This window comes from Ziziphus jujuba, chromosome 4, assembly GCF_031755915.1.
Source record: "Ziziphus jujuba cultivar Dongzao chromosome 4, ASM3175591v1".
NCBI classification, from domain to species: domain Eukaryota; kingdom Viridiplantae; phylum Streptophyta; class Magnoliopsida; order Rosales; family Rhamnaceae; genus Ziziphus; species Ziziphus jujuba.
Genome location: NC_083382.1, coordinates 27,919,419 through 27,940,869, shown reverse-complemented (window position 1 = coordinate 27,940,869; position 21,451 = coordinate 27,919,419). Strand labels below are relative to the sequence as shown.

At 27.7% G+C, this 21,451-nt stretch overlaps 1 protein-coding gene across 1 annotated transcript; it reads right to left on the bottom strand.

Annotated features, from left to right (window-relative positions):
* Positions 1-17,709: 17,709 nt before the first annotated feature.
* LOC132803455 (protein GLUTAMINE DUMPER 5-like) lies at positions 17,710-18,736 on the bottom strand. Its single transcript, XM_060816560.1, has one exon. It carries the CDS (start codon positions 18,425-18,427, stop codon positions 18,065-18,067), a length of 363 nt encoding a protein of 120 aa, XP_060672543.1. The 5' UTR covers positions 18,428-18,736; the 3' UTR covers positions 17,710-18,064.
* Between the last annotated feature and the right edge of the window lie 2,715 nt (positions 18,737-21,451).

Below are 21,451 nucleotides of genomic sequence, written 5' to 3'. Positions count from 1 at the left end.
TTTTAGATAAATATTTATACAGAAGATCTTTGATTATATGTTATAGGATAATCAAATGAAAAAAAAGAAAAGAAAAAGCCTTATGTAAATAAGAGACTGGTTATATATATATATATATATATACATCTTTCATATTCTTATAATTATGTGTGATGTCACTACAATAACATGCCATGCCACCCCATGGCCATATCCCCAACTATGTCAGAACATGACCACTCCCACCCATTTCATACCCTCTATTCTGTTTGGTTTTAGCTTTCTAAGACAAAAAGCGCAGAGAAACCAATGGGGTTCTTGAGCTTGAGTGCCCTGTAGATCCGGATTGTGGAGGCTAGCTAGCTAGGCTACCATATCTACCTGATGTCATTATCCTTTTCTGCTGTCATTTTCTTATATTTGCTGTTTGTTTTCTCTATCTATTCAGAAAGCTGGCCACTGTCATTTTGCTGCTCAGGTAACAATTCTATTATACAAACTTGCTTTTTTCCCAATAATATATAATAATACATATACATAGATATGGGGTTTATTATATAATATTGGAAAACAGCAAATAAAGAAAAACTTTAATCCAGCCAATCATTATTGGACGTGTCCCAAGTCACAAACTTAAGAAACTATCTGGTAATTTCAGGTATATAGTTTTCCATATGTAAAAAGTGTTTGTGTTAGCTGGGAATTCTTTACCTCTAGATTTATTTAACGCTTCAAAGCTTTCCTAATTTGTGTTAAGCTATGTTTGTTTGTCCAAAAGCCATTGGAGGATAGAGAAAAATTCATGAAGCATGCCTCTATTCTTTATTTAATATAAAACATGTCCAGTTTCATGCATGCTCTATAGAGTTTCATCCTTATATTTAGGCGTTTTCAGCATCTCTGCCAGTCTGCCTGTTTTTTTTGCCCTTTTATACGAGGATATATATATATATATATATAGAGAGAGAGAGAGAGAGAGAGAGAGAAAGACAGAGAGAGAGAGACAGCGTGGGGGAGAGAGTTGGAATCACATCAGGTTGAGTTGGTGGTTTCTGTATGAAATCTCTTTTATTAGTATCTTAATTTGTCAAAAGCTGAAATTTTAAAATTTATAAATATATTTAATGAAATACTTATATTTTATTTGTGCAAAAAATAAACTTTCTAAAAACTTCAAAAATTATAAACTTCTGGTAGTGATTAATAATATTCTATTATTATTATTATTATTATTATTATTATTATTATTATTATTATTTGCAAAAACAATTTCAATTTTAGTTATTAAGTTACATATGTGGGAGGAAATCATGTGATAGGTAGATGAAGCATATTTATTATTTATTTATTCTTTTTAATCAGGAGGTAGATGGAAGTCACAAACCATTTATACCCTTTAAGCCAATCACCTATTTCAAATCTCATCCCAACTTATTTTATTAACAATTTAAAATATATGCCTTGTCTCATCTTACTAAAAATTAAATAAATATGTTTTGTTTTCCTATTTATAAAAGAAAATGCTATTTATCACAATTGTTAAACTATCATCAGTAAAACATATATATCAAATGGTAATTTAAATAGTTATTATTAAAAAATTAACTTTCAAAATTTTAATATAAAAAAATAAAAGTAAATGTTCTAATTAAATCTTATCACATAAATTAATGATCATCATTAATAGTGAAAATAATAAAATTATTTTAAAAACCCTCTAATTATCATAGAAATCTATCATAACTGCATTATGAGAGTAGTTTATTTATTAAACAAATCTAAGTTCTTCCCCGTGTGCCTCTCTTGTTAGTTCAAGTGGAGTCGAACATTAATATGATCATATGCAAATTGGATATATATGCTCTTCCTCTATGGGATCATCCATGCCTATATTTTATCATTTTTGCTAAACATCTTCATTTTTCTATTAGTAGGGAAAAAATTAAAAAAATAAAAAGGCAAATAATGAAACGAAGCTGTTTCCCATGTAACATGTATTTATTTACAATTGACCAGTCAAAACGAGAAACATTCAACCGACCCTCTACATATTTTCCTGCTGCTAATCATTCCAAAGATTGTGTCTTCACTGCTTTTGTCGACCTTACTCAGCCTTTCTCTAGAGAAAGTGTTATATGTATGGACAATTTAAACATGCACATTTTTGTTTTTTTCAAAAAAATAAAACATGCACATTCCATGACATCTTTACCTATGGTAACTATTTTATTTTATTTTTTTTGGTTGCTGAGATACCTATAGTAACTAATTATGGGGGAATTAAACTTGCCAAATATCTGCCTTATTTCATTCACTGAGAACCAAAAAAAATAAATAAAAGATATAAAATAATTAAGCTGTCAAAGACTCAAAAGTGTTATATATTATTAACATATTCTCAGTAATTTTATTTTTTCTTTTTCCTCTTTGTTTTCTGAAGGTGTAATATCTGTTTATATCTCTTTTTTGTCTTTAGAATTATAAGTGGATGATCATTAGTAGGGCGGCTCACCATATTCAATTGTACACGATCCGGTTTAGTGCACAGTCAAATGTCTTTTTCTCTTTCTATCATTCCTCCAAATTTTTATATATGTATAATTAGAATTATTATTATAAGCAAAGTTGAAACCTATATAATGTGGTGATAGCTATTTGAAATGTAAGCAAAGTTGAAATATATAATGTGGTGATAGCTATTTGAAATTATAGACAATAACCGTTTAAAATCATGGATGATAATTATTTAAAATCGTCAAATATACATGATTTACATGATCTACAACTATACAATAACTTGAATAATTTACTACTTTTTCCCGTAATAGTATTTTTGTATATATAATATATTTGCATTAATTCCACGTTACAAAATAGCAATGCTTTCCGTGTCTCAGATTCCTTGGCTCTTGACTTTGCATTTGCAATAATATCATTGTGACAAGTACACGATAACATGTTTTTAGTGATTATCATTATAATCTTTAGGGTAAAAAGTATTTAAAAAATTAATTCAAACATAGAATTATAAACTTGTAACTTTGACAAATTGTAGTGAGAAAAAAGATACATATATGTATTATACTTGCTAATCTATTTACGTAGTTTATCTCTTTTTACATGTTATTTAAATTACATATAAAAAAACAATGCCTAATCCGAACTGCTTCCCCTATTTTCTAAAAAAAAAAAGTAGTTAATTAAACAAAACAATAGAAACCCATGAAAATAACAAAAAATAAATTCCCATTTGATTCTTGACATGGATTTTCCCAAAGATAGATTAAAAAAGAAAGGGAGAAAATGTGACTAAAGTGGTTGGCTTTGTTTTTATTTTATTTTTTTATTTTTTGGGGTAAGCAAATAAAGTGGTTGACCTGCTTTCTTCGAAGCAAGGTCAGGTTACATTTAAATTTGAGTGATAATTTTATAGAAGAAAGCGATGAATTCAATTCGCTTTTTGGGTTTATTTAAAAAGTAACAAATAAAAATGAAAGGAAAGAAAAGAAAAGAATATTAGAAAATGAAATGGTTGGTTATTGGGTTACAGCCTTGAGCAAAGGATCACAAGGTGTGCAACTTGGGTTGGATTTGGTTTGGGTTGATTTCTTTTTGACATTTAATCCCAACACATGGACCCACCTCGTTTTTGTCTCCTTTTGTGGGGGCCCAACCACCTCAGCACCCCCACAATCATTATCTTCAAGAATCCATTGTACGATTAGGATTTGTTTGGATGTTGAGCTAAGCCTAGCCCAACTTCCAATTTGGGCTGATTTGAATGATAACGGTTTCAAATCAGCCCAATAAGTGATTAAACTCTAAAGTCTAAAAAAATTTTTTCATTTAGTTATTATATATGATATCATTTTATTTTTTTTTTAATTATTATTTGTCTGGGTGAGCAAATGCATCAATATTATAACTTAAAAATTGGACATAAAATCAGAAACTATATATATATATATATATATATATTTTTAATAAATTGGGGAGGTGAAATTTTATTACCTGACTTTGAATCTAGAATTTAAGGATTATCAGTAGTCATCCTGACCCTTTATTAAAAGTTGTTCCCAAAAAAAAAAAATAAAAAATAAAAAAATTAACCCATCCCCAATAAAATGAAAGAGGCATGAGTGAATCCAGAAAGTTGAAAAATCACCCTTTTTATTTTAAGGTACTTCTGTGAAATAATGAGGTGTAAGGGGATGTATAATCTCTGTTCCTTTTAGTTTTAAACTAATAAATTAATTTAGTAAGATAAAATGTTTTCCTTTTGTTTTTTTCTTTGGCTGAGATCGTAAAATGTTTTCCTGATGTCTAGAAGTTCTAGTCTGTCTAACTGAGACATAATTTTTTTTTTTATTTTTTTTCAGTGAATAACTGAGACATCATTTGCATCAACCAAAATGTGACAAAATATTTGGTAATCAACCCAATCTACTTGAAGACATTAATATATATATATATATATATATATCTATCTATATGTGGGTTTATAATGTTCATGCTTAGCGGCAAAAAGAGATTCGCGTGGGAGCTCAATGGTTAGCTCACCACAGCCCGACCAGTGAAAACTGGATTCAAGTCTTTTGTGGGGGGGGGGGGGGGGGGGGGGATGAGGAAGGGGCTGCCAGGGGCATACCAAAAAAAAAAAAAAAAAAAAAGCTTAGCGGCAAAAAATAAAAAATAAAAAATAAAAAAAGTAGGGTTACAAGTTGGAAACAGCAAAGAAACTGAGATGATCATAAGAGTTGTCCATCACACAGTGTTTAAGACTGATTAGACCTGGAATATCCTTTGGTACATATCCACATTCCAAAGCACCATGACCACTTTTATCAAAAAAGAAAAAAAAAAAAAAACCCACCATGACCACTTTTTGTACGCACGGGATGTGTTTTGAAAAATAGGCCAAGCAGAGATGTTCGCCATTACAAACAGTGCCAAATACACATTTTTTCATGTATAAGTCTTTCAACTATATGATCATTGTTAATACTCCTTTTCTCTCTTTTGTTTCATTTCCAAGCCGCCGCGTAGGTCCACTAAACCATATTCTAAAACAAAATTAACTTTTTTCCTTTTTGGTTTATTGGAATCTAAAACCAAATAGCGGGTGGCTAATGAATTGTTGTACAAGTGAGGTTTCCTAGAAATTAAGGGGGGAGATTGGAAAAACAAAAAGTGTATTTTTTTGACATGCTCTAGATGCTCTTTTGTCCAATGGCATTATGTGGGAGTGACATTTTTTTTATTTTTTTAATAAACTTTTGCTATAATTTAAATACTATATATGTGTATGACTTTTGGATATGTGGAAACTAATGATCTTAAGGCTAAGTATCATTGACCATAACCCTTCGCTTCCAGGTCCTGGTGCTTTTCCTTTTCTAATTAGTTCTTTTCAGTTGGAAGAATGAATGCTGGGCTAGCTTGTAATGATCTATATCATCTATGGACTTCTTAATCTTCCACCCTTTTCTGTCCAAATACATAATTTCATGGAGAAACTGAAGTGGGTAATGGGACTTATAATATTGGAATTGAAACTCAGTGAAAAAATAAATTGTGACTAATTCATTTTCCACACTTTTCCGACCAAATACAAAATTTCATGGAGGACCTGAAGTGGGTAATGGGACTTATCAATATGGGAATTGGAACTTCGTGTACTCATAGCTCTGGCCAAAGCTATCCAATCAAAATATATAAACAAATTATATGTGTTACAACACACTTAAGGAACGAAATATATGTTGTGATATGTTTGACAAATATTTACTGTGACAATATGTTTTTTATTGTCAAAACAATTTATAACATTTCGTTGGCAATCAAATGTTATATGTTGTAAGAACTAGTAATTGGAAATATAGCATATGTTTAAGACGAAAAAAAGATCAAGTTTCCATGATAAATGCTCTGTTAATTGTTGTGTACTTGTAATTTTTGCCCGCAAAATTATTTGTAACTAAAATGTAATTTTTTGTAGCGAAAGTTTTATTTAAATCATATACAACCAACTCTCTCTCTTACCAAAATTTATTTGTTTTGAGTACTGAAAGTTTATTGTATATGCAATGAGAGAGTTTCGATATATATATATATATATATATATATATGAGTCTGTTTATGATGCAGATATTTTAATTTTATTATTGTATGGACATTTATAAAGACGACGGTTTTTAAAAAAACAATCATTAATATTATCACAAACACAAATATTGATGAAGATTTTTTCAAAAACCATTATTTTTCAAAATATTTGTACGATAAAAATATATAAAAATCCTGGATTATTTGTTAACATATAATAAAAATGTACTAACATGTCAAATGCTAAAATATGACCTTTATTAATTAATAATTTAAAATAAAAAATATAGTTGAATAATCGATAAACTTTAGTAATTATCACATTAAATGGATTTTTAATATAATATAAAAACTATATTTACAACATATGAAAATTATATATATATATATATATATATATATGTCAATATGTGTGTATATATATGTATATTGTGATCCATCTAGTGGTTAATTCAACTTTTTAAAAATTGATTAAAATCTTTTTTGCTCTAAAGCAGTTGAAATGACATATTCATTTCTATAAAACTGTCATAATATATGCACCATAGCAAAACTCTCCCTCTCTCTCTCTCTCTCTCTCTCTCTATATATATATATATATATATATATATATATGTATGTAACGTGGTGTGTTAAAACAGATATGTAAGGTACGTAGAGATGGATGGATTGTTAAATATTTCATTGTCTCGCTCAATGTTTTGCGAATGCATGCGATCCAAAGAAACATAATAATATAATTATATATTTTGAGATATCTCGATGGGAATTGCACATCCTATATATATTTATATCAATTTATAAATATAAAATTTAGTTAAAATTGAGATTTCTTTTAAGATGTCCATCTGAGGGTTACAAAGTTGTATACATAAGAAAAAGAATGTGCTTGCTCTGTTCAAACAATTTAATACAATAATTAATTTGGCTTTGGTTGCTTTTATTATACTGAAGCATTCATGAATCTTTTTTTGGTTTTTTTTTTATCAATAACTTTCATGAATCTTGGATGTACTGAAAAGAAAGAGACTAACAACTAGTCATAGGCTTGCGCTTGGTAATTAATTAAGCTGATAAATATATTTATCTCATGGAGTTGGTATTATTATTAGATAATTAATCAATAATTTCGATGACCCACAAAAGGTCTAGAGTCTATAGACTCCATCTCCGTATATGGTTAGCATGTTAAAAGTTACAAGAAGAACATAAACGAATCGAATATTATCTAGCTATAGCTAGCTATATGTGGACTATATTACAAATGTGACGAGAGAAAGGAAGAATAAGTCTACATAGTAAAAATGAATTAAACCTCTGTTTGCGGCACACGTAATCAATAGATAAATCAGGATTATTGCTCAAAAACAAATGAAATTAGTACTCTTCAATTTACACATTCCCGGAGGTACCAAAGCAGATAAGAAAGACAAAAAGTACACAAGATGGGACAGAGAAAGAGAGAACTATAGATTAAACTATGTAATAATTTTCTATCAAAAATATATATATGGGAACCAAAAATTTCCCAATTGGGATCAAACTTGCTCATGACAAGAACAAACCGAAGAAGAAGTGGCTGGTGTAGCCAAGCAGGTAGGCTTATCATCTCCGGCCATTATGACAACGATCTTTGGCTCTGTATCAACCATAACATTCATGGGTCTCGGCGGTTTTTCTTCATCTGATGACACCATACCGGAAGCAGAACGTTTGCGGTACGAGCAAACAAGGATGATCAAGGCGACGGTGATGAGTAAGAGCATTGCACCAAGGCCGCCGAAGAGGTAAGGCAATGGAGATTTCCATATATGAAATCTGGCGGTGGCGCTGGCCATGTTAGTGGTGGTGGTAGTGGTGGTTGGCCTCATTTTAATTGGGTGTGCTGGGTGTGGTGTGGATTAATATTATAAGGGTTTTGGTGCTTTTTTTGGTTAGAGGGGGTGGTTCTGCAATGACATTGAGGTTGGTGGTTCATGAATTTATAGGGGGAAATCATCAACATGTTTTGATTAGGACATTTTTGAATGACTCTAATGCCCTTTGGGTTTAAGAGGAAGATTCTCTTGTGTGCTTTTGTAAGATGCCAAAATACTCCATCATCACAGAAGTGACTTGATGGGTGTTCAGAAGTGGAGCCGTTCATAAAATATGATGAACTCATCACATGCACTTTTGGTCTCTAAATTTTAGAAATTATAAATTAAACATTAGAAATTAAGAAGGAAAACCCATCTTTATATTTTAATCTGTGTTTGGATCAATTTGTTGATGTAAGATTTTTTTATCCAAAGTTCCAAATATATATATTTATATATATATATATATATGAGTACATAGTGGGACAAGTATTGTTGATTAAGTGTGTTTATATTGATTTGATATTTAAGTCAAGGATAATATGTCATTACAGAGAAAAAATAAATAAATTAATTAGTAAGCAAATCAGAAAACTTCAGCACCATAAATGATGTAAATCATACACACACAGAAATGGAATGAATTTTAAAGCGTTGTTTCGTTGACAGTTCATATATGCCTCCTACTGTTTTGGTCCGATAACAAGGGGCCCATCAGAAGTGACGTCACCTTATCCCAATTCTGCCCATCGACAAAAATCATATGCACACAGATTGTTTAATAGAAGGCTTTCATATATGCCGTCTCAAATATTAAGCTTTTTTAAATTTAATCTTTAATTTTTAAAAATTTTTCAACACTTTGATCCTTAAATTTCATATTTGATACATTTTGGCCTTTAAACCATTTTTATTATTATATTATAATAGTTTTAAGAAGATGAAAGGGCTTGATTGTAAATAAATTATAACAATTAAGGAATTGAAAGGATTATAATTAAGAATATTAGTCACCATTGGTAATCATTATAAGTGGAATCTTTATATCATGTTGAAATTTAAATAGTTTCTTAAGGATGTTCACTTTTCATGGTGCTTGTTGGTACCTTTAAATTTTAAATTATGCGAATCAATACCTAAAATTTGACATCCCATGAATTAAGTCTAGATATTTCATATTTGTTGCAAATCAGCCAAATTAACTAACGGTTTTAATTTTACCCTTAGATGATATCATCATGCTAAAGTTATGCTAATGCCATAATTCATCTTTTAGTAAAAAAAAAAAAAATTTAAAAATAAATCTCTTATTTTGTTATTTTATATTTATGGTTTTTTATTTAAAAAATTCTCTTCATTCTTGTTTTATTTGAATTGAAATCATTTAAAAAAATATTTGGACCTAGAATTAGAAAAAAAAAATTGAAAATTTTGATCTAATAAAAAAAAATTGTTAAACCAAAAATTAAATAAAATAGTTTTATTAGACTAAAACTTAATAATAACTTTTTTATGTCTAAACCATAAAAAAAAATTAGACCAAAATTAGAAAAATAAAACTTAAGCAAAAATAAAAATAAAACTAAAATTGAAATTTTTGCTCTAATAAAATATTTTTATTAGATGAAAATTTGTAATATATTTTTATGAACAACCAATAAAGAAATAAAAATTAGACAAAAAATAAAAATAAATTTTAATTTTATGATTTTTTTATTATTTTGGTCTAATGTAAAAAATAAAAATAAATTTATTATTATTGATTTTATTTTATTTATTTTTTATTTGGTTTAATAATTTATTTTTGTTATTTTTAGATCCTTATATTTTTAAGTAAAAAGAATTCATTTTATTTTTTATTTTTCTATGGTTTCATTCCTAGTAAAATTCTTAAAATTTATTTTTATTTTTGGTCTAGTTTTTATATATTTTTTTTATGGTTTGCGAATTAAAAGTTATTATTTATTTTTGGTCTGTTAAAATTATTTTATTTTATTTATAAAATTCCAATTTTATTTAAAATTTTTATTTTTAGTCTAATTTTAGTTACATAAATATTTAATTTTTTGGAGTTTAAATAATATAGAATTGGATAGAAGTTTCCAAATAAGAAACTATAAATATAAAAAAAAAATTTAAAAATATTTCTAATTTTTTTAAAAAAAAATTTGGCTAAAAAATAAATTATGTTAATTAATTTGATTAATTTGAAATTTTAAAGTTTAATTCAAACAATTTCAAACTTTATAATTTGAATCGCATAATCCTAAAATTTTAGAATACCAATGGCAGTAAACCCTTATACATATTAAATTAAAAATTATAATTAATTACATTCTAATATCCTGAACTTTTAAGAATGTGTGATTTAGACCTTAAATTTTAAAATTTGGGATTTGAATTCTAAAGGTTCAAATTTTGTGCTAATTGACCCAATTGTAAATGGATAGTTCCGACCATCCACTGACAATGCATGTGATTTCTTTTAATTACATTTTAGTACTCTTAACTTTTAAGTTTGTACTATTTAGGTCTCCAATTTCTTAATGTGCAATTCAGACTTTCAATTTTGTAAATTGTGTCAATTATTTAGATAATATAATTTATAAATAAAATAATACTTATTAAAAAATAATTAATAATCATTACTACAAAATTGTATAAATAGGTTTAAATTCTATTTAAAAGCATTTTAGTAATAAACAAATATTTTTCCAAAAAAAAAAATAATCAAATAATAATAATAATAATAACAATGTATATATATATATATATAAAAGAAACAAAAACAAAACGCAAAAAAGGAAATTTTAATCACCTCTAAAAATTATCATCTCCTATATATTTTCAGATGATATAGTTTATAAATAAAGTAGTACTTATTAGAAAGTGTATAAAGAGAAAATTTAATTAGCAATTTGAATAACTTTTTTGATGAATAAGTTTAAATTAATACTTTTATTTTCATGTAAAATTTTATAATATAAAATTAACCATAAAAAAATAAGAATAAAAAATCAATATATAAAAACATTTTTGGGTTAAAAAAAATAGATTAAAAAAAAAGATAAAATATTTATAAATTTATTAAAAGAATATATAGTTGAAATAATTATTTTTTCTCTTTGCCTCAAGGAGTTTAGAAAAGAAAACTACTTTTTTTTTTTTAATGACTTGTAATAATTATAAATATTTTATCATTTATATTCTATTATTATTTTCTTACCAGAAATGCTTTTATTGATTTTTTTATCCTTATTATTTTATGGTTATTTTATTATATTTAGAATTTAAATTAAAGTAAAAATATTAATTTAAACATGTTCACCAAAAAATATTTATTTAAATTTTTAATTAAAATTTCTTTATTGGAAAAATATATTTTTTTTGCTAAAATGTTTTTAAATAGAATTTAAACCTATTTATACTTTTTGTACAACTGATTATGAATTATTTTTCATAAATATTACTTAATTTATAAATTATATTATTTGAAAAATCAAAATCGTAAATGGTGCAATTCAAAAAGTTGGAAATCTAAATTATATGGTAAGAAGTTAAGGATTTAGATCGCATAAATCTAAAAACTAAGAATACAAAAGTATAATTAAAAGATAATATGTGCATTGCACATGGATGGCCATTAATAGTCCATTTGTAATTGGATTAATTTGCATAAAAGTTAAAACTTTAAAATTCAAATACTACAAATTTGAAGTTTAATATTTAAATCCTACGATTCTAAAAACTTAAAATGCTAAAATACAATTAATTATTAAAAAAAAAAAAAGGATAATGTGTCTGATATGTGGGGATGATAGTGAGTCGGTGGAGTTCGATGGTTTTGGACTTTTGGTAGATGGGAATGCATGTATGTAAATGGATAATCTTTGCTTTTTCAGTACTGATCAATAGTAACACAGTACTTGCACTGGCTATAAATATTTTAGAATGATTGTAAACCATATTATAGATTTTGTTCAAAATATGAAACATGGGGGGTAAACAAAAAAGTAGGTGCTATTTTTTAATTATTTTTCTTTTTGTTTCGATTTTTAATAACGCACATGGAAAATTTAATTAATTGAAAGGAAACTAAATGTTTTCCACTTAGCCTTGAGTAGTGGCAGACATATATAATTTTATACGTATAATTTCACTGTAAGATCTGCAAATCTGATCTTTTTATCAAATACATCAAACATACATAAGCCATCGATCACTCATCTTGATAGGCCCTATGAAGCTACTATTTTATATACACAAAGCTACTTTGGCAATCCAATATATATATATATATATATATATTCTATAATTTTATATAAAGAATGTTGATTAATTTCAATTTCTCAAATTATAAGGCTATTATTATTGTTATTGTTGGTTAGGCAGTCTTGAAATATAATCAATGTATTGTATATGTTATGTTATCGTTATTAGCAGTTGTAGCGGACATAGAAATAATAATAATATATATATATATATATATATTTTTTTTTGGTCATGTTTTGTTTCTGGACGTACTATTAATTTATTATTTGTGTTTGTGTTTGTTTTTATGTTTGTGGGATTCTTAAATTCTTTCTCCAGTATTTCGCCAACATCACCATGTATAAGGTCTCGTTGAAAAAACAAAAGAAATAGATAGACTTGATGGGTTAAAAATTTCAACGATGTAAGAATGAAATGCACTTCTCTTAATCTTTCAAACCCACTTACAATATTAATTAAAAGGTTTGTTCAAAGTAAAAAAGTTTCCACATGGGTTTGACATAATGCCAAAAATTTAACCGCACCAAGATTAACATTTAAAAAGTTCCATGTGATTCAACTTGAACAATATTAAACTCTAAACTCTTTCTCTCTCTCTCTCTATATATATATATATATATCTACAGTCCATTTATGGTGCGGACGGTTCTCATACGGACACAGTATTGGTGACAGTTTTTCATAGTATTAGTAATGATATTCTAAAAAATCGTCATTAATACTATAAAAAATCATCACTAATACTGCGGTTCTCATGCGGACCATCCTCACCATAAAATTTCCGTATATATTTATAAACCATAGAATTATTAATTATTTCATCTTTTTGACAAAACGAGAAGTCATTCAGAGCTGTTTCAAAGTGTTTGGCACACAGGATGGAGGCTCGCAACATATGCGACAGCTCGGAAACGCATAAACTAATTAGACTTTTTTTTTTCTTTTTTTTTTCTTTTTTTTTTTGACAAAATTAATTAGACTATTTAATATTTCATATTTATGTTCATGTTTTTTCTTAGTCTAGAAAAGTTGTGTGCATAGGGGGATTCTGGCATTAGGAATGTTGGGAGGCTGGAAAATTTATTGAGTTTGATACAAATGGAGGAGTCAATCAAACATAAATACATAATTTTTGGATATTAATTAATTAAATTAAAATTAAGCATCTATTCAACATAAAAAATTATTTAGTGGGGAGGCATTTTGGCTATCGAAATTTATAAATTTTGACTCTTGCCCCTCCTCCTTTCCCCCACCAATATCTTCCTCTCTTTGCTCTCACATTGTTAGATCTGTTAGTGCGTTTGTTTTCTTTATCACATTAAATTCCAAGCATAACAAAAAAGGAAAATTCCAAGCACTCTATAGCGCGGCCTCAATTATATTCCTATAGTATTATTTCCCAATTAATTAATCCGGAAACATATATATATATATATATATATACAACATGAAATTAATCTGTTGCCAAGTGGCAAAGCTTCATCCATGTGCGTGTATTAGGCCTGAATATTGCATTATTTTTGCACACGTTGAAAATGATTTGCAAATTTACCCGACAATGACAAACATACATAGTTTTCCAACTATCTCATCCAAATAATAATGCTATATATTTATTTATTCTTCCCATTTTCTTCAGTCATTAGATCACCAAAAACTACACGCTTTCCATATGTTATATGCAATTTCAGTTCAAGATATTAATGAACTGCCTCTTAATTGGGTAAATATTCACATTTTAGTGGAATGAAACCATTCACATTTTAATGATCTTTACTACAATTGAGCAATACATTGAGAGTTTACTTCTGAAATAATTTGAAAAAAGGGTACTTACTCAGAAATTTGTTTTTACTTACAACTATCACTTGCTTAGTTTCTTTTTTGGTAAACAATTTCTTCTCTTTTTATTGGTCTGTCAATATCTGAGTGTGTAAAATTTAGAATCACGGCAACGAAAAAATGATATTATCTATTTGAGTTATCAAATGTAGATAAATATTAAGTCTTCGGGAAAATCTAAATTTAAATTAAATACTCCTATTTCAAAGCAGCCATCTGAAAACAAAAAAAATGTTTTGTTTTTTTTGGGGCAAATTACCAATTTTATCTTGTTTAGACACGTACACTTAAACAATGCTTAATTTTTTAAAAACACAAAACTGGGATGTTCTACTTCTAATCATCCATTACAACAACTTGCAGCTCGAATGTGTTCAAGCAAAAATAAATTGAATATAATTGTTGCTAAATTCATCAAAAAATTGATTAGAGACATAAATTGTGTGATATATTAAACAAATATCCTACACAGGGGACAAAGATAGAACTAACTGTCTAGATTCATTGATTGTCATATTTGTCATATGCCCATATATAATATATAGTTATTCTTTTATTAGGATGTTCATCTTGGTGAGTTACTATAGATTCCGTTTAAAAAGTGTCAAAATTGAAAGGGAAACTGATTTTCAAGATTTAGTTTTCTTTCTAGGATTTAGTTTTTTGATAATTAATTTTTTTCTTGGTATGTTTAGTGAGTAATAAGGAAGTTGGAACTTGTAAGTAATTAAATTTAATATTTGATAATAAATTAAGGATAAATATGTATTTTAAAAAAATTTAAAATTATTTTATCTGAAATTTTCAAAATGACATTGTTATAGATGAAAACAATTTTTCCACATATTTTCCTATATTGGTCGGAATTTAATTTTTTGGACCCACACAATTTTTAACCTTATAATAAATATCCAAATAAAATAAAATCATTATTTTTATAAAAAAATTAATTTCCCATTAATTTTATCATTACTCAAATATACTGTAAAGATTTTAATTATTAACTTTTGTATTGATTAAAATATACTAATATTTAAAAATATAATCTTAAATTATTTGAGTCTAATAACATACTAAAATTATAGAAGGGTAATATAAAAACCTTCGTTTCTATCCATACATTATTATAATTATTGTTTCCAAGATAAACTGGTATGAACCAGTTTGAAAAAGAGAATGTTTCATATATAGCCATTAATTGGATACACGGATTATATTACGCGGCGCCACCAAACACCTCAACTAGATATATATATATATATATACACATATATATATATATTGGTAATATATATAGATATATATCAAGTTTGGTCAACTTGTGCATTGGATTTTGAATGAGAAGATCAACATAAATGTGAATAAAAATAACAAAAAAAAATATATATTTGTTTTTGAAAAAAAAAAAGCTTGAGTTTATAAGGGAAACAAAAGAAAGAAGATGGTGGGGACGATGATTTGTACTGTCTCCCACTGATTAAAGAGGATGATGTGGAAATGCACTTCCTTTTAGACTAATTTGCCAAATCTTGGAAAAAATCGCCTTTTTTTTTCTTTTTTTTTACTCTTTCAGCATGCACACCTTTACGCTGCACCATTCATATTTTCTAAGTCTCCCACTATAAGCAGTAACACTCCTCCACCCCAGTTTATAAAAAAAAAAAAAAACACTCCTCCACCCCAATATTCACCCCAAAAAAAAAAAAAAAAAAAAAGGAAAAAACACTCCACCCCAAATATACATGTCCGAGACGCCACGTCTGGTAACCCAATCCAACACAATATCCATCCAATTTGTCAAATTTAATTAGTTGGCTATTTATCACTCAAAAACATTCTGTCACCAATATAATACCATTAATCTAATATATTTAATTAGTAATTACGGTTATTGATAATTAATTACTGATAATAGCATAACAAATCTAAACTATATGGATATTAAAAAAATTTGTACGTCAAAAATCTTACAATTTTTTTTTATGTATATATATATATATATATATAAAACGTATCTCAACATATGATCATAGTTATATTATTAAATTTTCAATCATCGCGACTGGCAAGATTTACTTTCTTTGATTATATAAGTTGTTAATTGAAGGAAATTAAACAACAGCGAACGCCCATCTACTTGGCTCTTTGTTGATTATATGTAAGTTAAAGATCCATGTTTTGCACTAATGGGATTATAAAATATCAAACTTTTTCAAAACCACTTTTACCAAATATGATTATGGGCCTCTATATGTTTGACTAAGATCATGAACCTACATACAATGTATTCAGCAACAGCCAAGAAAGAGGATAAAAAAAAATCAACTAATCAAAATGCCAAAGAGTTTATGATGATCATCATCAGCCGACAGCTGATTTGACCCAAAAGTGTGAATAGTGACATATGAATCCCAAGGCAATTTTCATGTATATATATATAGTGTAACTATTAGTAATATGTGGCCCGAGTAGAACTTGTCCTTGCTTCCCAGTTTACGTTTTAATGGACAAATCACTTTCCCTTTTTCGCACTTCTTGTTTCAATTTTCCATGACATATTTGCACAACCAAACTTCTAGCTAATTGACAATCCATCTTTACCATGAGATTGAATTGAGATATCCTGCCCCAAAAAAAGAGGATAAATAAAATAACAAACCAATAATTTGCCTTATAAGTAACCTCCAACTACAAATATTTTGATCAGCCAAAAATAAAAAATAAAAAATAAAAAATAAAACCCTTTTTTGCTTTTTCAATTTTAATTAAGATGGATATATATAAATATATATATATATATATTACTTCTACTTGAAGTAATGGACAACTGGATATCACTTTATCCTTGTCTGTCTAGCTATAAGATTCTTGCATGGTTCATATTCGCCCATCTCTCTTTCTCTCTTTCTTTATGTATATATATATATATATATATGTGTGTATATATATTTATATGGGTTTTGATCTCCAGTTTTAACACTTCATGTCAGAATATTTATTTTTCTTGTTAAGCTAAGCAAACAAGAAACACCAAAAGGAAGAAAAAAAAGGGACACTACTTTCAACATAATATATATAAATATATATATATATATATATATTTGGAATATGCTGGACACATGTATGTAGCTTGATTTTTAAGACACTTCAGATTTTCCACTTTAATTAATATTGTAAAAATTGGATTGTTATTTTAAAGCACAGGTTTTATTATTTGTTCCAACACCTTCATAAATTCCTACGTAATGGAAACCCTTTTTTTTTTTTTTTTTTTTTGGTTATCAGGAAATTAATGAAATAAATTGCACACAAAGAAATGGATTGATTATAGAGCACCACCAAACAAAAATTACTAAGCTCAAGGATCATTAATTTTGTTAAAACGTTATCTTATCCAATAAACGTATATATATGCCTTTCTCCGAATCACATTCATAGAAATTTATGATGATCCATTGCACAAAACACCACTTAAAGGTCTCAACTGTCCAGGAGACGACTGGGTGGCAGACTTGTAATTTGCTTGCTTCAAAGGAATTTATACAGCATAATTAAGTTAATTATATAATTGCAAATTATATGGCAGAGAAATGAAACGAAAGAGATCATTTGTCTCTTTTATTTGGTCACGCATGTAAGTGTAACAATATTAATTCGGGTTAAATCCAATATCTAAAGGAATACAATTAGAAAAGAAAGGCTGCATAACAAGATTACACAAGCAGTTTCTAAAAATAAGATCTATTTATGCTCATCGTAATAGTTTACATATTCTCGCAACCTTCAAACATCCAACATAAATAGAAACATAGTCTGGCTAGCTACCTAAACTAGCTATCTCAAAAACAAAATAATAAAGAAAGAAACTATTACATTCTAGAAAGACAAAATAAATGGAAATGAATTAGTATATATTTTAATGATATAACCAACAATTTTTTTTATTTTTTTATTTTTTTGGTTATATGATCATGAGGTAATCAATTAATTAATTTGATGAATATTCAAACTGGTTGGACATGTTGAGTGGAAGAGACAGGGTTGGCCAAGTGAGTTGGGTTGGCTTGGCCAGCCAAGATGACAACAGTGTTAGGCTCTGAATCCACAACCACATCAACTTGTTTGGCTGAAGATTTACGGTGACCAGGATCGTCATCGGCAGCACCACCGGAAGTAGTGGCTGAGCTGAAGGAAGGTTTACGGTAGGAGCAAGCAAGAATTATCAATGCCATCGCAATGAGACCCAACATCAGAGCTAGCCCCCCAAACAGGTATGGAATTGGAGAGTTCCAGTTGTCCATTCCGGCGGCATCTGTGCTCGTTGTCGGGGCGGTGGCGGTGGCCGAGGAGTTGTTTCGATGCCTCATTTTTTTTTTTTTTTTTTTAATCTCTTTGATTTTTCTCTATGTTCTTTGGTTACCAAAATACAATGGTAATGGAATTGGGTTTGATAGTGGTTTATATATATATATATATAGGTCTTGAAAGTATAGTAGAGTGATGATGAGTGGATCATGAGAACAAGGAAGTTGCTTGAGAAAGTTACAAATTGTGGCCTCTCATGCCCTTTTGGTTGTTAAAGGTAGCAAAGTGTTTGCTTCTATTTTGGGTGATACTTCGGGCATTGTCTGTTTCTGAAGTTTCATCGATTTGGTTCGTTTGGGCCAGTTTTAGGAAATACATGCCCTCCTTAAATTCTGAAATTTGGGTATTACTGTAATTAACAACATGTCTTATATATATATATATATATTATATCAAAATGATTTAATTGAATAAGATAAAAATGAAATGAAAACCCTTTTTCAAAAGAAAAGGTCATGTTACGTCCATTTTATTGATGGTCAGGAGCATTATAATTTAGTAATATTGCAAGCTAGACTTGGCCAAGTACTCAACTTCCAAAAAACAAATAAAAAAAAAAAAAAATGAAGACTTGGTCAAGTACTCTCAAATCTCCTTGTGGACTTTTAACTTTTTTGCATAGTCTCCTCTTGTCCAAAGATTTTGTCCTTTTTTTTTCTTTTTTTTTTTTTTTTTTTTTCTTAATCTCCAATTCTATCCTAACGTTGATAGAATTTCATCCATTCTAGAAAAAACAATTTTTGTTTTTTACTTTATTCTTTTATTTCTTTAATATTAATATTTTTAAGTAACATGACACAATATTAATGATGACAAATAAAATATGGATAGAATATTTAGAGATCCAAATTAATCTCTCACTTCTTGTAAAATGAAGGTTGGAAAAAATGAATTCATAATATTTATTATAATATTATATATAATTTTTTTTAGTAATGTTAAAGATACCAATTATATCTACTAAGATATATAATAAGAGTTATATATGGCACTGTAATTATATATCAGGACAATATAATAATTTCAAAATTAGATATTCTTTTATTAATTCTTGGATATTGACGAAGCAACCACAGGAAAAAAGAAGAATAGTGAATATGAATTTATCCCATGGAAGGCTTGTCCTTATCACAATTTGGGGCCCACTTAACGTGTTCTTCAGTTCGAGTATTAATTCCCTAGAAATTCTCATTTAAATTAATCCATGGAACAAGAAAAATGAAATTCCAGCAAGCTTTGTCTTCGGGCTTTTCCTTTAATTTATTCTTAATTTATTCCTAATAGAGGAGTTGTATCCTTAATTAATCAAAAACAAAACTTCTTGCATATGTATTCTCTAATCAGAAAAAGAAAAAGAAAAAGAAAAAAAAAAAAGAATACTCATGGTAATGTTATAACTTTCTCGACTTGATTAAGATCAACATCAACAAAATAAATAAAATAAGCTTTTAATTTCTGTTATTAAAGCAAATCCTTGGTAAGGATAATTTAATTCATAATATATGTAGCTGCTGCAGGCTGAAAATGAAAGCATGACTATCCATTAAAAATAAGGACGCTTACCTAATTAATTTACTCATATTTAATTTGTTAGGTAGTTTCATATTTTCCGAAGGAAATTTAATTTTACTTATATACTAAGTGACACACAAATAAACGATACAAATATATTTGTCTATCCCAAATTCCTTATCATCAAATTCAAGCATTGAACAAACTGATCAATTCCTTCTTTTTTTTTTTCGAAGCTTTCATGTTCCATTGCTGATAATTTATAGAATCGTACTTTACTTAAACGGACTTGTAATGAAAACTTTAATATTAGTCTTTCTGTTTAAAATTTTAATAATTAACTATATCATAAGGTGTTCTTTTGGAACAAACCAAATAATAATATTAACAGTTATTGATTCGGTGTTAAAATTTTTTTTCCAATTTATAAAAAAAAAAAAAAAAAACTCTTTTTCCAGTTTACCATTAAAAAAAAAAAAAAAAAAACTATCTTCTGCGATAAAAAAAGTTTTAAGTTAGAAAAGAGATACAATCCAAAAAGTAATTAAATATATACCAGTAGGCGTGCTATGAAATATTAAGATGTGGATAACATTGATTTTACCAAACACAAAAGAGATAGATAACATTGGTAAAAAGGCTGTAATGTAAAGCTGATTAATTCTGGATAAACAGCAAATAAGCTATAACAAACTAATGGCTGCAAATCAATCCACTTAAAGCCACAGTGCCACACATTGCTGAAATTAATTAAATATTAACATGTCGTCAAAAGACTGCCCAACTCCATCAACAAAGTGTAAGATACGACAAAAATAAATAAATAAATAAATAAAACGCTGTGAATGACCAACTGGCATTAAGGCTTAAGACTGAAAATAATATGTAAAATTGAAGAGCTTTTGTTTATTTATTTTCCCAAGTCATCATCATTTAATGAAGAACCACTCCAGCTAATTTATATATATTCCACACAAAATTAGTTTAATTAATACTGCAGCAAATTAATCTTTATAAAACTAAAATAACTATATATATATATATATAAAGACACAAACTTTCTGTTAATTATGAACGAATATATATTCTTCACAAATCCTTAGCCCTGTTAAATGAAAGCTGTTGAGAATATTATTATTTAGTTCTAACATGATCATGTATGAACATTACTGGTGCTGAAGCATTAAATTGAGCTATAGTACCCACCCTAGACCAGATTCAATGATCAAGATCATATGATTGTTTCTGCCCCATACCATTTAGATTATTTAAGCAAATTAATTAGTAATTTTGGTGGGCACAATCAATTAACATGGCAAAATTAGGTGGTATAAATATTGGGAAATTTGTTGGCAAAATGCATTATTTAATCTCATTTGAATGAGACATACAAGTAAGAGGATGGAAATTAAATGGGGCAGTAGGTAGATTTTGGGATTATGAATGAGAAAAAAGTACTTAATTGTGGGGTTAGCTTTTAAAGCAAGTGGGGGTGGGTGGTCGGCATTTAAAAA